We start from the raw sequence: 18,212 nt of genomic DNA on the forward strand, positions 1-18,212 counted from the left end.
CTCTTTATATTTGCTCAGCTGACCAACAAAGAAGGTTTTCTCTCCTTGCCACTGGACTTGGCAACACTCAAGCTGTTCTTCAGTGTGTTTTAGTGCTGCCATGAGATCGTTCTTCTCCTGCAGTAGATTCTTGTGCACAGACTCAGTGGAGGCTCTGCATGTCTCAATTTCGTCTAGCAGGGAGGCTTTCTCCTTTTGCAAGAAAAGATTATCAATCTTTAGACCTTCTGCCTTTCTGAGTTCAGCTTCCATCTTTCTGGTCTCTGCTCTGTGTTGCTCCAGCTGAGCCTTCATTGAGCTCTCTGTCTGCTCCCACTCTTGCTCCTTTCTCTGCAGTGTACCCTTGAGGTCCTATGCGGTCTGAAGGTGCATTTCATTGTCCTGCTCATTGTCCAGGTTTGCCTGGAGTTAACACCTCTCCAGGGTTCAACATCTGAAATGTTATCTGACTGGTCATAACTCACAGATTTGTCTGCCTTCTTCTCATGAAATGTTTTGCTCAGACCTATAGATGATCCTCATCCCATGAGCTCAGAGAGTCATGTTGCACCATAGAGGCGCCACAGCTCTTTGCTGTCCTGGTTTCATTCTGTCTAATTATTATATAATTTTAAACTGGCACAGCAGGGTGACCTCCAGCAACTAGTTTAGGGAAAGGTTGGGAGAGATAGAGAATGAGCAAGAACCTAAACAGAAATAGCATAGTAGTCCTTGAGAGATGACTCAAAAAAGTGGTGGGGGGATATAAATATCTTTTAGTAGGTCACACTGACCAGAATATACACGGGGTACTGGTGGGTGAGGACCACAGCTACAAAACATTCTTCTTTGTTAGTGAAATACAACTTCAGCTGGTTTTGGAAGCGCATCATGATGTTTTGTAATGATTTCCATATTTTGCAGCTATCACTTGAAAAACAGACTCAGATAATCTAGTGTTTTATGACATTTACAGAGCAATCTCATAAAGGTTGAACTGAGCCTATAATTACAATAGTCGCTGCATTTTTAGATCTTTTTGTCAGTCACCTCAGATCAGTTCAGTCATCAGTCTTCCTGCAACTGCTCGATTTATAAAAAGGGGAAAGAAAATGGGAAAATGTTGCATCTGGAAAAGTATGTTAATATTTAACAACACATAAAATGTCACAAACAAGAGCCCTTCCTTCAGGTAAATGAAGTGATCAAAGCTTATCTGCAGTAGCAATGAAAGATTTGCATTTCTGGACAAATTTGGAAGAAGAATTGATATCAGACTATAAGAGCTAGCCAGGGTCTGTCAGAGGTTTCTTGTGTTAAAGGGAGTTTTTCCTCCCCACTGTCGCTGAGTGCTTGCTCAAGAGGGATTTGTTGTGTTTTTCCTCTATAATAGTAATAATAGTAAGGTCTAGACCATACTTTGTAAAGTGTCCTGAGGAAATGAAGGGACCTGCTACTGTACAGTATGTTAGTTACTGTGACTAGTATGTGAATGTGTCTTCGGCCTTTAAGTTGTATTTTTTTGTTCTTTGGAATGCATTTGCATTCAGTAGCAAAGTTTCCATAATGCTGTACCTACTGTAACAGCACCAGGGTGTTTACTGTGCTGGTCCAGGCCATAGAGCTTGGTTTGACAATTTGTATCTGTAGTAAACTGTCACTGTGCCTCTTTCAGCTGGCGTCTGCCCCTCCCTCAGACACCTTATTAAATGCCAGCACAGAGACCCCCTTCATTATCCGGTATTGAAGTCATAAGATTCAGCTTAAAGGTTGGGAATATCAGTCACACACTCATTGTGCTGGGAAAAAAGAACTGAGCTCCTGTTCATCTGGCTGTGAAGCTATACTTTTACATCAACTTCATTAAGCAAAAGCCTCCCAGTTTCACCCTGGTCACTACATGCACTAATGATGACCCCACCTGCCAGGTCCCATTTATAGTGAGCAGACAGAGGGGGGTTTAGCTCAGACTGCTGCAGTCTGCAGAATGCACTGTGCTGTACACATTCTGGGAGCCAGTGGCAGCCTTATATCCTGCACTCAGCTTTTTCCCTTTGTCACGGTGCATTGTGGACTAGTCTTCTGCTGGGGTGTGAATCTGTGAGCCAGGGTGGGAACTAGGGCCGGGGGCGTAAACAGGTTGTGTGTGTGTGAGTACTATCAATGCTGACACACAAGAGCACAGCTGACACAAGTGATTTTTGAAGCCCTGGGGCTTCCTTTTAACCATGCTTCTGACAATAAAACAATTAAACAAAATGTCAGCCTCACCCAAAATAAAAAAATATGTGTAGGGTCTTCAGCTGAGAGATGCTTCTCTCCCCGACCCGACAATTAGGACAAGCAACCAGGTGCGTTCGCTGGCACAGGTGCATGCAATTACCACCACTGCTCTTAACCAGAGCTCTGGCGTCTCCCCCCTTCCAGTTCGTTAGTCATGTATGTGACATACTTGTGCTTACACTACTACCTACCTGCTGTCCTGTTTTGCTTCCTGTGCCCTGTTTTCTTGCCTCCCAGCTCTTGTCTTCTGGACTTGCACCCTCCTGCCTGCCCCTCTGAGACATGTGTTCCCGGATCCTCCACTCGTCACCAGTGAGCATCACACCACCAAGCTGCCTTCACCCTCTCCTAGTCCTCAGCCTTCACCCCCACACCACATCATGAGCTTATGCACTATCACCTTATTCACTAAAAGAAACTGAAAGTAAAGTTCTGTCTACTGGCTGTCTGTTACACTGCCTCTGGGGTCCTCCACACCTTGAAAGCTGACCGGCTTAACAGTATGTACAAAATATCTATCTTGACAGTTATACCAAAGACAAAATAAAATATACAGCTGAGAATGATCAGGATGGCAATAGCATTATTTGCTATGCTTACTGTTTTTATGTATTTATAGGTTCTGTTGTCTGACACTAGATGGGTCAAATCAGTGAATACAATAAAAGAGTTCAAGGACAGCACTTCCTGTTTGTGTTGTTTCTACAGAAGTCATTCACAGAGACAGCGCTGGCAGCTGGTTTTGACTCTGGTGGTTCATCAGTGTTATCAAGTTCTCCTACAGTAAGAAGGCATCACCTTAACCTAGGTACTGAAGGAGAACGACTAGTCACATACTCTCATTGCATTGCATTCCAATAAATGTAGCTGTGTGGTAAGTATAAAATAGGTCACCACAAATTTTAGCTAACATAATGAAACAGATAAAAAGGTTTTATTTAATCATGGTACTTTCACTTAGAGTAATGTTTATCAATTTCTTGGAAACACCCTGGTCACATAGTTGCACTCATGTCCAGAGGCAGATCAGAACAACCATCATCTGATTGGCTGGCCACTGGCTGAGGGCCAAGGGCCTTGCTCCAAAGCACCTCGGCTGTGGTAATGAGAAAGACAATTCCATATGTTATAACGTGTAGGCTGGTGGACATCATTTGCACTCATAAAAGATTGTATAAAAAACGTCTCTAAAGAAATGTTTGAGTGAAACACACTGGCAACCACAGACATGACATAATTTTATATCGGGGCCATATAGACGTTTTCTGTCATAAATCTAAGACTTAAAATCCCTTCAGGCTCTAATCACAGTGTTCAAAATCCACAGATTAATTCATCCAAACCAATATCAGTGGGTTTTTGTCCAAACACGTCCTAACCAACTTGTAACAATTTTGATGTTTGATCACTATAAGCTAATTTCTTGTAAGCTGTTTGCTTTTCCAGCCTTTCCTTTTAGGAGACTAATATCGCACTTTACCAGGACTTTAGCTGGCAGTGCTCTTTTAAATCAGTGGAGCTTTGCCTCACCTTAGTTCAAGTGCCCATCAACCTCACTGAAATAAATATGTTTACCCAGTACAAATTCTGAGTGATGAAAAATTGCTGATAGTGCAAATCAATAGCATCCACTGAAGCTATAGCTGCAGCTGAAAAGAGCCTGCATACTTGGAAAGCTTTAACTAGAATAACACATTCACAGTAAAAATGCAAAGTACTGGAACCACACTAACAACAAAGCAGGGCTTTTTCATTACCATTAACTGCTTATAATGAGTAGCATGCTATTTTCAAAACTGCTCAGCCCACCATCCCATAAAGTGCTCACCACTAGGCCTACCACTTTATTGGCTCAGGTACACCCATACTCACAGACACACACCCTGTAAACAGAGACAGACACAGCGCAGAGGGACACAAAACTGGAGGTGTTGGAGTTTGGATGCCTTCATTGGTGTTTATCTACAGGCCACCAACATGAATGAGTCTGGATCTTTTTAACTCAGCTGCAATAATCATAAAAACACAAGGGAAAACAGCCGCCTTGGTGTTGGGACTCTCTTGCATGAGGATATTTCAGGGCTTTATGAATAATACAGATCTTGATTACTTGCTTGATGTCACACACCAACCAGGTGCTGCATAGTGTCTTGGGAATAATTTAGTAGGCCAACAGCAACAACAAGGGACAAAATGTAAAAGAAAAAACTGAATAAAACCCACCAAGATTTAGGTTTTTATAAGTTTTTTTTTTATTTCTAAAAAAATGTTTGACTCAATAAAAAAAGCATGTTCATATGACTGATGGGTTTCACAATGTAATGCTGCATGGTCCATGGATATTGTAGTATGCAGTAGGCTATGTATGATAAGGTGAATCCAAGGAAAAGCCATAACACTATATTAATTCAATTTTAATAAATCCTCATTAGTTACAATATAGGTGGAGAATGTGAAACTTTAAGGTCAAATGAAGTGTTGAAATTGGCTACAACCCCATGTAGAATGAAGATATAAGTATTCAACTCTTTATACCCTGGTATTTGTAGCCTAGAATGTCCTCAGAAAATTCATTACTTCATTGCAAGGATACGCTATGGATCCATTTCAAATATGCTGGAAATATAAAAACAAATGGTATGTGAACGCTTTTAGATTTAGCACCAGGGACAGCACCAGATGCAGCCACAGAGCTTCTTCTTCTCTTGTGTAGTTACGGTTAGGAAGACTGAAACCGTGCACGGTGTTCCCCATGTGACTGTGGGGGTTCAGCACCCATCCACCCACCCCCACCCCCACGACCACGTCCCCTTATTCATATCTTCTCGCTGCTGAAGGGGAGAACGAGCAACGGAAACGGGAGTGATTGAGGTGTGGACGGACCTTCGGATGCTCGGCCGCGGGGGAAGGAGGAGGAGAAGAAGAAGAAGAAGAAGCTGCTACCACTGCGGATACCCGTCTCATACCTGCCTTCTCCAGAACGGTTTTTTCTTTACTCATAACCAGTTTTTCTTCACCACTGACCATTTTGTATGAAAGCAAATTTTTCAGGAAAACCTGGTCTTATTTCGTAACGCGCTGCACTGGTAGCAGCGCGGAGGGAAAAATCTTTTTCGAGGATACGGATTTAATGGACAGACAGAGGCACCTGGGATTTTTAACCGTTAACATTAGCTTAGTCGCACGCGTCGGTAAGAAAGGAAGATATTTTCATGTCGGCTGAAATATCATATATACTGACGCGGTAGCGATAATATCGACTGCTCCTTTACCAGAAGACAAAATAAAGGGTAAGCGCGAGTTTTTCGTTTTGTCTTTTTGTTCTCCACCACCAGTAGGCTACCCACTAATAACAAAGCTAATGACAGAGGGGAGTCTGTGATATTCAGGTGATTGCTGTTAGCTCGCCACTGCTATTAGCTTTCCAAACCAGCGTTTGTTGTGTTGTCTCCAATGCTTATTTTAAAACTCTGGAAGGGTTGCAGGTTAAAATCAACCCATATGTATTCAGACATGTTAGCTGCCTGCTTGAGAGGTGTATCTGACTGTAATGCCTTACGTTAGGTATTGGGAATCGTCTCTGTTTAGGTCTGGCTCTTCTTGCCTTTGTTTGAATTGATGTCAATCGCAGCCACATTTTTTTTTCTGCGCGTTGTGTACAACCATCCTGTGGATCTGTGTTTCAACATCTGCTGTTAAAACCCAACCAAGCATCGTTGCCTGCCTGCTAGTGAGGTTATAATTTGTATCACGCCAATGTGTTTTATAATGCTGGCATTTTGTAAAGCTGCAATTTGTGTTATGATAGGACTGAGATTTATACTGCGTGCCTGGCCTAGACTGAGTCACACTGTAGCAAGGGTACCCCAGTAAAAGTATGTTCAAAGGAGGGCTTTGCAAACAATGGCCAGTTAGCAAGTTGATTTGGAAGAAATGTGTGTGAGATACAAGACCATCAAGTATTTTTAGGACGGTACCTCGAGGGCTGACATTTGCTTGTTACCACATGTGGAACCATAGCCCAGAGATGACAGCCCAGTGGAAAATGTATTATTATTATTATTGCAGAAAAGAAAAACACAGTGCCACACAGATAATGAATGACCTTTTAAATTATCATTTTTGATGGGCTGTTTGAAAATTTGGTCTAGCATAATGGGGTTATAGTAACACATTATATTGATGATGAAGGGATCTATCCTAGGATGGATTGTTATTTTTTGATTCTTTTTTAATTCTAACAAGAGAAATCAAAAGAGAACTGAAAGGATGACCTACAGTAATTAAGGAGACAAGTGGTTGATTGTACCAACTTTTGTCAGTGAAAAAATATATACATTTATGGTACCTGACTGTTGCCAGTTCATGGTGGGAAGGGAAATGGTTATGTGTTTATCCAGGATAAACTTTGATAAGAGCTGTGGATGTTTTGTGGACAAAAAATATGGTCTGCCCTGTGTGGGCATGGTCATACAATGCTATGTCAGTGGCTTTCAGTGCAAGGCACCTCTGGTTTTTGGCTCACTTTATTTTCATTGACTGATTTACACACTGACTGCAAACCAGAAGATAAGGTACAAAGGCTATTAAGGTTATTAATTTACCCACCCCCACCCCCACTGAGAACTGGTTCACATTAAAGACTGGATCTGACAAAATTATGTCAATTAATTTGTTTTTTTTCTTATGTCTGACTTGAGTTGACAACCACATAAGCAGTAAAATTAATTACATAATCATTTTAGAAATAATTTCTTGTTTATGTTTACATTTATTGCTTTCCTTTATACTTTTATGTTCACCTCCTGTTTAGTGATTTCCCACTTGCATGCTTTTTATTTCCTACTTAGGGTTTGTCTGACATCTTTTTCATTTATTGTTTTACTCAGTAAGGACTGTTTGTCACCATGATAGGGGCAGTCCTAACATCACTCAGCAACTAAATGTTTTTGCCTAGCACTAGCACCACTGGACAAATGCATTTCTGCCCCAAGGTGAACATTTAGGGTATCCACCCAGATTCCTGTTCTGAATGTTTTGCACCTTCTTATAAAAGATCCATATTTTATATTTGGTCATTACTGTTCCCTGTCCCAAAACCAAGCAACAGATTTGTATGCAGTCCATTATCTGACTTAATGGTTTTGATCTCAGTTTCAGTTAAGCAATACAGTTTAAATGTACTCATAATATTGTGGAAAATATATTAAGCAGCTTAAAGGTCTCCTAGGATGCTTGGTCCAAGTTAACAGATACATATTCCATGAATAATATGTTTTAATTCTGTTCTTTCAGCATCCCACATATAGTCAAAAGTTTAACTTTACTACTGTACCTCTACTTAATTATCACAGCTCTTTACTGAAAATCAGTGGGACAACATGATTAAGAACAAGCAAATAAACTGTAAATGCTATACTTTGACAATCATACATTAAGAAACCCTCAGCTGAAGATATGTGTAAACATCAACACTGTGATGTGCAACATCATATAGTCTTGTATTTAGCTACACTGTAATAGTCTGTGGCACAGATGTTTTCTTTTTCTGGTATTAGAGTCTGTACAGGTAAAAAGTGACACCATTTGCATAAACTTGACTTATAAAGCAAGTTTGAATACAGAAAATGAATGCCGCTATCTTCCTGGTCATCATATCCATATTGCTGTAAGATGGTCTTAGAGATGATATCATCATGTCTCTATAGCCAAATTCTTCCAGCATTAATATGATTGTGCAGCTTTTGTTGCGTTTTTAGTCACCTGTCCATGCTGCTTGCATTTATTGTCCACAGTCATATTTTCCAGTGTTTTACTGAATGAAAAGATTAATCATTTTAAACATATGTATATAGAATTGAGGAATAGAAAGGTAATCTATCTGGTGACAGCTAATAAATTAATGTTTTGTCAGTTTGCTGAATTTATACCATATTCCCTGTGGAGAAGTCAGGCTACAGTATGTTGTAGTAAGTTTAAATGGTACCACTAGAGGGTGACATGATGACTTTTCCATGCTGGTCATCTTGTTGAAACTATGCTCACAGAGCTTTGTCTGCAGGTGGTGTTAGGTGAAGGCTGAAGCAGGCCACAGTATAATTTAATAATAAAAAAAAAATTCCATGTGGAGCTGTTGCTGAAATCTAAGAGGCCTGCTGTGAAATGACCCAACACCAAATGGGGAAGTTAAAAGAAAATAACAATGTGATTGTGCATCATTAACAGGTGCTATTGGCCATTGTGCAGGTCTTGCATTTCTTTGAATTTTTATTTTTTATTTTATTTTTTCACGGCATACACAGGGTTGCACTGTAAACAACAGCCATAAGTAGCCTTCCTTCAGATTTTAATGGACACACTGCTACATACTTGTATGAAACTGATTCTGCCTGTGACCGGTATACAAATACTTTAATGCTTACATTTGATAAGCTGAGAATATCTGCAGATTGATCAAGTGTACTTTGAGTATGGTGTTGATAATTTATTGCTTTATATAACATGAGCAAGTATTTGCAGGAAGGCTGTTCTCTCTGTTATTGTATATAATTAGAAAATGCTTAGTGGCCCAGTTAGCATTATTCCCAGGAAGAACATATATTAAATCAAACTAGATAAAATGCTTTTATTAAACTGTATATAGTATGTTGATTATTCTTGCCTCACAAAATCCTAGTGAGATCATATCTTGTTGCCCTTGGCTAGAGGCTGGAATAGCTGTAGAGCCTTTTGAATGGAGAGACAGCTGACTGGACAAACAGCATTCAACAATAGAATGACACTGTCAACATGGGACCCTCCATAGTGCTGATTCTCAAAATCCCTCTCTGACGAGCTTTTTTTTCCAGTTCCTGCTATTCACACTTTCATTAAGCTGCAGTGAACCATATCACTAAACTGGCACACATTATGAAACTAGTGCTGTTTTCTGATGTTCAAGTCTTTTAACATTTTTAGCTCTTTTGGGCTTTTTAGGTCTGCATAATGCAACACCTGAAAGTGCAGTGGAGAGTTTAGTATGGGTAGTTAGTGTGCTTTTTCTTCCTTCACCTGCAGTTTTTTAAGAATCTGCTATGAAATAAACAATCGAAATGACATTTGGCACTTATTCAACCTAAACTGTTTTAACGTTGGGGGAAAAAATACATTGACATTCTGGAAATATACAGTATTTGAGTTTTTCACACATTGGAACTTTTTAAAGTAGTAAAGTAGGTCATCAGCATGAATATTACTGCATCTTTAAAACAAAGCCATACAGTATTTGAATCATCAGAATGATTTTTTTAAAGCTATTTTTGATAAATTAGGTTTAGTTTCTTTAGCTGAGGCCAAATAAAACTGAATTCCTGTCCTGAGTAAATGTGTCATCTGCATAAAATATGCATTTAGTTTTCAGGAGAGCTGTGTCATTTCTATAAATAGCAAATAATCTTGCATCATTAATTAAAGAGTAGCATTGAATAAAGTTGACCAAAAGGCATTTTAGTGCTTTAATACCATTTGAATTCCAGAGAAACACATAGCTGGCACATAGTTGTCTGTCCACACTGCAGGCTTTATACTGTACCACTTGTGACTGGCTTTCCATGATAAAATTCATCAAAACCTCTGCATAGCATAGCTTCTAACAAAGACTGTTGCAGTGGTCTGCAGTAACCTCAAATTGCATTCATCATGGTCTAAGCAACATGAATTATTCTCATATTGCTGTTAAAACAGTGCTAATATTCTGCCTATGTAAAATGTAGTAAAATGATCTTCCCTTGTAAATACTGGAAATACCTTGTTGGAACCACAAATGCAGCTAAATGCTCAGCAGTTCAGAGAGAGAGGGCAATCCATACATTAAAGTAGAGAGGGAGAAAGAATAAGAGCATCACAGGGTCACACATGACAGCATTCACAAGCTGGACATAGCCACACGCCCATCTGGTTTTTCAGAACCCTTGGGTTTATTATTTTAGCTTTTTGCTTATTAGTTTTTGTATTTATAGGATCTAATGTACTCTTCTTGGTGAATACATCCACATTCAGTGCCTCATGCAGGGGAAGACCTTTCATGCAGAAGCTGAAATTCTGAATAGTTGTTGCACCTGTGCTTCACCAGGTTACAAAATGTTGCTCACCCCCTCAGAAATCAGACAACGTAATACCTCACCAGTAATTCAAGTCAGAACTATGCCAAATCTTCACAGTGTGTGACTATTTGGATACTTATCCAAAAAGCAGTTGCTGCAGGACTGCCTTTGACAAAAACGAACATTGTTAGCACTGATATTTTTAGCTTGGGTTTGTGGAGAGTGATGCTGCTAGTGGTACTTCTGGTTAAATGTACTACTTCAAAACACAGGCTAAGCTCAAGACTCCTTCATTAATAGATGCAGGACAGGAGCAGCAACCACTGTAACATCCACCTTGCTTTGTCCACACTGTTTCAGCGCTGAATCTAACGGCAATAAAAGTACAGCAATGGTGTTTTATCTCAAACTGTAAGGAGAAATGATACACCTCTTCAGAGCGATGCATATTACTGTGTTCATATTTGAGGAACTATTTCAGATTATTCTTCAGGAAACACTTCAGTTCAGCTGTGGAACATGTTACTCATAATTACTGTTTACACATTCCTCCAAATGACAGAGAAGCAAGTTCATCTGCTCTCACCCACCTGTGATGTGCGAGAAACTGAAAAAGATTGGAAGTGAAACTGTGTCAGTATTTGACATGATTTAGAGGGTGAAGGATGCATGCTTTACTTCTAAAACTGGGTTCTTATAATGTAGTGCTGCTCGTTTGGAGATGTACCACAGCCATTATTGGCAGACTAGATTATATTTCATTGTCTGTGGAGTAGCTAAAGGATCTAGTAGTAACTTAATGTTAAGTACGGCCTTTCTCATATGTAGGCCGAAGTTAATCTTGATTAAATTGTCCACTATTATATGAATATGTGTGACTTTCTGCAATTAATGGAACTCTTTTTTTTAATATATATATAAATTTGCCACACAAAGGTTGTATTTACATGTGATGTAGTTGGAGCATGAATGATGGGTTGACATCTGAAAAACAGATTATGTACTATTACCAGAGTAACAAGAGATTTAGATTAATTTATGCTTACTTCAGATCAGTTGTTTGATTAAAATAAATCATTACTTTTTAAAAAATAAAATACTGTATTATGTAACATTGTGCTGTAATTAGCACTGCCTTAAACCAAAGTAGCATCTCTGCATGGATGTGTGTGGAGGGCATATGGGCCATTTGAGTGCTGAATGAATGTGATGCTACAGGTCAACAAAGGCCTTTCTGTCCTATTCAGCTGGGCTTTCAGGCCAGGATCAGCAGCCTCTGGAAGGGCCTCTGATGCACATGTGCCCTTGGCTGCATCACTTCTGCAAACAGGAAAGAATGGAATGGCTGGCCTCAGCTCTTTGCTGACTCTGTCACTATAGGGCCCAGTTTGGCAGGCCAGGCTTTGTGTGCTGCTTTTGGGATCGGGCTCATCTAGGTGTCACAGCCAGGCTGACTTGAGGCAACACTGTGTTGCCACATCAGCTTGAACTCAATAGAATTTTTTACGTGAACAATTAGCCTGTTTTACAGTCATCGTGATGTTTTTCTTTTTTTGTAAAATATATATATATATATAGTTTAATAATTGCTTATTTTGTATAGCATTGGCTTTTGGTGGGGATTGTGTGGCAAGGCTTATAGCTCCTTTGTTTGGCATTAGAGGGTGTGGCTTTGTGTGTGTATGTCTACCCTAATTCCCCTGGTGCACGGTGGTTGTGTGGCTGGCTAATGGGCCTCACCATGCAGGCACTGATTGTTGGGCTCTGTTTCCCTTTTCCTCTGACTAATGGCTGCATTGACAAACGGACTGGCTGAGGAAAAGGAAGCAGGGATGGTGGAGCTGCTTACCATGCCCCTGGATCTGCCCTGCTTTCTTAGCCAGTGTCAGTCTGCTGTGAGTGATGAGCTGATGTTTGTCTGCCTGGTCAGAAGCTGGGGTTTAGCCTTGGGGCAGTCCTCAGTGCCCTGGTTTCATGCTTCCCTTCTTCAGAAGCACTATTCCTCCAGCCATGTTACTATATACTGTTATGAGTCAAGAGAAAGCATGGTGCTGTTGTGTTTGGAAAGGTTGGTCTGCAGTTGGGCCACGTCTTGTTACCCAGCTTGAGGGTAGTTGTCATTGTGTTAACACAGCATTGCAACATTGCACAGTTATTGGCATAATAAGATCTTTATAGTTTGGTTTAGTTTCTTTCTGAATTAGGCAGTTGTACATCACTCAATGTAGCATGATTGTAGATGTTAAACTTGACCCATTTTATGTGCTAAATGCTGGTACATATATGGTTACATGCTGAGTGGGTGGATTTCTGTGTGTGACTTTTGGAAGGAAGCAGTGTGTATGCCTGAGAGGGTGTTTGTTGGGGTGGGGGTGTAATAGGTCAGCTTAGCATGCATGTGTGGTTTTGTGCCTCACTGTGTTATGTTTGTGTGTGGGAGGAGGATAGGATGAGTACAGTAGGTTGTATCATATTAGGTCAGGGGATTGTTTGTCTGATCCATTGAGAAGTGAGACACTGAGCTTCTTCCAGTCCACAGCAAGGGGAGGATTGCCCTCCATTTGCCACTGCCGGACCTCATTGATCCTGCCCTTCCTCCAGTCCCCACCCTGGTCCAATCCTACAGACAGATTGGCCTCTTTGAAGCTCTTGCTTCCATGTTGTTATGTTTAGGGTATTTAAGCTGCATAGAAAGCTCACCAGAGCTCTTTGTCAGCAATACCACACTTGTCTTTCTATAACTGTGAGGACATTCGGTGACACAATACCCCTTATCCTCCACCCAACCATCACAACTAAATGTGAAGTCACAGTTCTTACCCTAAACCTAACTGTAATCTTAACCCTAAAACCAAGTTGTAACCCTCACACAGCCCTTTGAAGTTGTGAGGACCAGTTAGAATAACCTCACAATGTAGAAATGTGCTCACAACGATTGTTTTGAGATCAAATTTGTCCACACAACCATGGAAATACACATGTGCACATACAAACACTCAGTGGGTTGAAGGCACTAGCCAAGTCCTGGGGTGCCGTGTTGGGGCGTTAGTGTGGAGGCATTGTTCTGCCTTCTTCTCTAATCCCTGCATTTAGTTTCTATTCCCAGGCACTTCTTAATCTGCCACTAACAGGATTTGCCAAGATTTTTATTTATTTTTTTTAATATATACCTAGAGTTTGTGTGACTTGTTCATCTTACCTTAACATTATCAAGGAACAGCTATACATGAATTTAATAAAATCTTGCCCTCTCTTGTTAAAGTCATACCTAAAAACAAAGTCCAGTGCATCCTGCTGGCCTAATGGATCTCGCATATGTACCACATCATTATGACCCTGGTTTCATTATGGCTATCGACTTTTGTTAGATCTCATTCCCTTCTGTCTCCTGCCTGCATCTCCTCTGCGAGTTATCCAGTAAAATGCTAAAAAAAGAATTGCTGAAAAAGGGACAAATACAATAAAGGCTACTTTAATAATGGGGCTCAGTTGCACATTAAGTCGCCCCCATGCTGTACAGCTGCAGATAATTACTGAGTGAATACTTTCTCCTTTCAGGTTTTAGACAGAGCACTAACGCTGTGCTACAAAATTATATTTGTGTTTCTTGCACTTAATGATGCAGGGAAGATATATCTTCCCATCCTGGTTGTAAACACTGGCAGTGTATAGTATTGATAGGTATTGTTTATTCACTGATAGCTGTGTTATTTACTTCCAGATTTGATTTAGAGAATGACAACTTAAATTCAACAAGATAAATCCATCAGTTGTTGCTGTGTTTTTGTCACACCTGGAGGAAAAAAGCAGAAAATTAATCCATAGCCTCATTAATGTTTCTTAGCTGACCTCTTTTAATCCCCACTAGAACACCACCCTGTTTGTTCTGTTTCTTCCTTCCATCATCTCATTGTATTACAGTGTAATATATCATAGACTAAAGCTGTTTTCACACATGAAAACACACACATATTTTCACACACACACTGGACTATGTCCACAAAATCAGGTCCGGAGTTGCTCTTTTACACATGTAGCACACAACAGGAGATAATTTGTGTCAGACACGTTCTCACCTACTGGAAATACTCTGTTCGGTATATGCAAAGGGTGGGGGGTGGGTAACGTCTAGATAATTTCAGGGTTCTAGTGCATGTCTGAAAGGGGCTTAAACTAAACTCCTTATGCCAGACATGTTGGAGAGTTTATATGACCAAAAGCATGATTACTGATAGAAGGTGAGCAATGTTTTGATGAGGAGGTCCTCATTATATTTGTATTCTCTCAGCATGTGCACAAGGACACACAATGGGTGCTAAAACACATCATTTATGATTCTGCCAGTACCACCCAGGTCTAATACAGTGTGAGGCCATTTGTGTGTATGTACTTGTGTTTGTACTGCTGTCTGTGTAGTGGTTTTGCTTGCTAGGTTTTGCATATTATTGTGTGTGTATGTGTTCAGTTCCTTTATTTTATTGGTTGGATAACTTCATGACAGCTGCTGAACTTATCTCAAAAATTTCTCTTTACCGACTTCCATTTGCATATGAGTGTCATTTGAGAATATAAAACCAGAGTGCAGCTGTGTCAAGAATAGTGTGGGTGATGTATGTTGCAGTGCATCAGCTGACCCATACTGAACACAACTAGGTACCCAGTTTCTAAACCGAATGTTCAGACATTAGCTCGCAGTCATTTAAGGGGTAAATATCATGAAGCATCTGGTATTATTCGGTGTCCTCTCCTTTTCCTGTATGCACAGACTTAGGATGCGTTTGTATGTCTCATTTGAATTATAGGTTGAATGTGTTTTCTTTCAGCCTGGACATCATGAGCACCATCTCGCCGACAGACTTTGACAGCTTGGAGATTCAGCAGCAGTATAATGACATCAACAACCGCTGGGACCTGGCAGCAGAGACTGACTGGGATAATGAGAACAGTTCAGCACGCCTCTTTGAACGCTCACGCATCAAGGCTCTTGCAGGTACTTATGACCCCACCAATGTTCTTGCATACCTTGTATCAACATGCACCTGCTGTATATTACTGTAGGTGTTTGATGTTGATTGACAAATATTTGCTTGAGTTTGGAACATTTTTCTTTTGACATAATTTGAATGGTTGTACAACAAAAATAATGACCTTGGAGGGTGGCTTTGCAACAACACTGATCTTTACAAAAGTGTAAAATTTGAGACTTTAAACTAACTGTTTAAAGTGGTACCTCAGTTCCTCAGTACGTCAAAGCTACAGTAACTTATTTTCAAACATCTTTTAGTTGAAATGTGCTCCAAAACATATCTTATGAGGAGAGGTGCTGTCAAAGACTCATTGTACAGCCTGACAGCTTTCTGAAGTCTGTGACTAGGCGTCGCCCCTCTAACCAAACAGAGATGGCCAAAGTCAAGGGTGGGAGCTCCTGGCTGTTGATCAATAGATGACTGAGCTTCTGGTCTGCTATTCCTCTGGCTCTGCTGGTAAACATTGCTATGGTTGACTTGCATTTTATCAAGCTCACAGTATTTGTGCACATATTGAGCATGTTAAAAGATCACCCTCCTTTTCCCAAATGCCTATTGTGGCAGATATGGCATTTGTCAACAGCATATATTTGGAGGCATACGCTTACTGCTGAGAAAAACACAGCGGGAATAGCAATAGAGGAAGTGCAGAAGTGTAAAAGGTGTGAACAAGGACATGATGCAAACATATTACAAGGGAGAAAGCCAAGCGTAAGTTAGCAGCAGCTTACAGAATGCTGAAGGTCTTGACATTTGGGGATACATTGTACTAGCTATCTTGAATTACCGCAGTCAGTAAAGGGAGATCTAAATGATTTAAGCAACTTTTTAGCCAAACAAAACAAGACTGTATGCAGGTAAATACAATGCATATCTCCCAAAATGGCATCGCCATCCTAATATTCAACACGGAGTGACATACCTTTACATTCTTTATAGAGAGGAAAGTGGAAAAATAGGCAGAACAGAAATACGATTTAATACAAATCCAACTGAACCGCACTAAACCCAACCCTCAGAAAAGGGGAAAAGTTCCATATTGAATTGCAATTGCAATATTGCTAATAAAACTCGCAGTTAATTATTTTCCCCAATTGTGCAGCCCTAGTTTTAAATGGACATGTAGAAAGCAGCATAAAGGCTAAAACAGTGTATAATGTAAGAGACATGATCATTTTATAAGAGAATAGTTGCTGTTGACATGACTCAGAGGACATCTGTGGTTGTGAACTGTAAATGCAATAAGTGCCAAAACGGTAACTCTTTTTAAAATACGTGACAGGCTTTTGAGAAGTAGATGATATTTAGAGACAGTCACAGGCTAAGTGTAATCTGCACAAATCTAATTAGGCTCTATAGACAGAGGAACAAATGTAATTATTTTCTGTCCCAGAAGACACAGTTCGCCTTTATAGGGCAAGACAGAAATACCTCCAAAAGGAGGACAAAGCCAGGCAGCTGTGCAGTCAATTCACCAAAGAGCAATAAGAGGTGGTATAATGAGACAGTGGGACTGACTTTAGAGCCACTGTAGCTGTGGTGAAAATCTAATTGACAGTTGCAAAATGTTTCAAAATGTTTGCCTGTTCTCTCAAATCTATTCAAGTAATATTTACTTCTACTAAAAAAACTATCCTTACAGTGCATGAGAATTTACAAAAGACAGCCAGGTTATGGTGGCATAGTATCAGCTGGGATTGACTCCAGCCCTAAGGTGACCCCATTCAGGATGGACTTAGCCAGGTTCAACATATTGTCTGAATGACACTGTGCTTTTTTTTGTGCCAGAGATGCTGCACTGAAACCCACTGCTCTTACTGATAGTCTTGACATCCTACCTGTGGAAGTGCTAGTGTGTTGAAATCCTCATGGCTCTGTTTTGGTGCATCGAGTATGTGTGTGCCTGTGTATGTACATTTATGTGCATCTTCTTAGTTTCACAGTAGGCTGTATAGATCAAATCCTTATTATTTATAGTCAAAAGAAGTTGTAGTATCATGGGGAACCCAGCAGAGGGGAGCAACATGCAAGCGCCCTGAAAGAACTCCCCCCCCCCACACACACACACCTACACATACAAAATGAAAAAAACACATTCTTTGAGCACCGCTCCACAGCAGTCAAGGCATTTCTGAAGATAAACCACATTTCACTTACAAATACTGCCCATCTCATTTCCTTATGCAAAGAGGAAACATGGTTTAGCTGCTGCCCGTGTATCTTGCTGTCATATAGACAGAGAAATGAGCGTTACCAGAGTGGAGTGTGTGTGTGTCTGTGCCCTCCTGGGTGAATACCTGTGATAACATCTCTGTTTGACAAGTATGGGCTTGATGTGCACATTCTTTGACATGCTGTAGCAGCTATTTCCCCCCTAAGCTCAACTCCTGCCCACCTTTTACAGTGTATCCCCAAATGTCAAGACCTTCAGCATTCTGTAAGCTGCTGCTAACTTACGCTTGGCTTTCTCCCTTGTAATATGTTTGCATCATGTCCTTGTTCACACCTTTTGCACGTTTGCAGTTTGTGGGACTCATTTTACTCCTGGTGTAACAGCAGTGGCTGCAACTGTTTCACAGCAGAGTATCTCCTGTGTTAAGATCATTGTAATTTGCATAAATAACCACTTATCTACTTTCTGTACTGTGTGGGTAGCAAGGCAGGCAGCAATGCCCGGCTACACAGTCAGACAGTTACATGTACTTAAGTGTGAAAACTTCCACAGTAGAAAAGAGTGAGGCTTTTGTACCTCGAAATTCTCAACTACATGCTGTTTTATTAACATGGTATATTCACTGCATTTTCATAGATATGAGAAATTTGTTAAATCAGGAAACGGCTA

General features: G+C 40.3%; 1 protein-coding gene across 1 annotated transcript in view; it reads left to right on the forward strand.

The window, feature by feature from the left end:
- The first annotated feature begins 4,984 nt into the window (after positions 1 to 4,984).
- The window catches only part of sptbn2 (spectrin, beta, non-erythrocytic 2), a 49,905-nt gene continuing 36,677 nt past the window's right edge, over positions 4,985 to 18,212 (forward strand). The window contains 2 exon segments of the mRNA XM_020598710.1: positions 4,985 to 5,552; positions 15,167 to 15,333. Coding sequence (XP_020454366.1) covers positions 15,177 to 15,333 — 157 coding nt within the window. The 5' untranslated portion in view covers positions 4,985 to 5,552; positions 15,167 to 15,176.

The sequence above is a fragment of the Monopterus albus genome, unplaced genomic scaffold (genome assembly GCF_001952655.1).
Source record: "Monopterus albus unplaced genomic scaffold, M_albus_1.0 scaffold39.1, whole genome shotgun sequence".
NCBI lineage: Eukaryota > Metazoa > Chordata > Actinopteri > Synbranchiformes > Synbranchidae > Monopterus > Monopterus albus.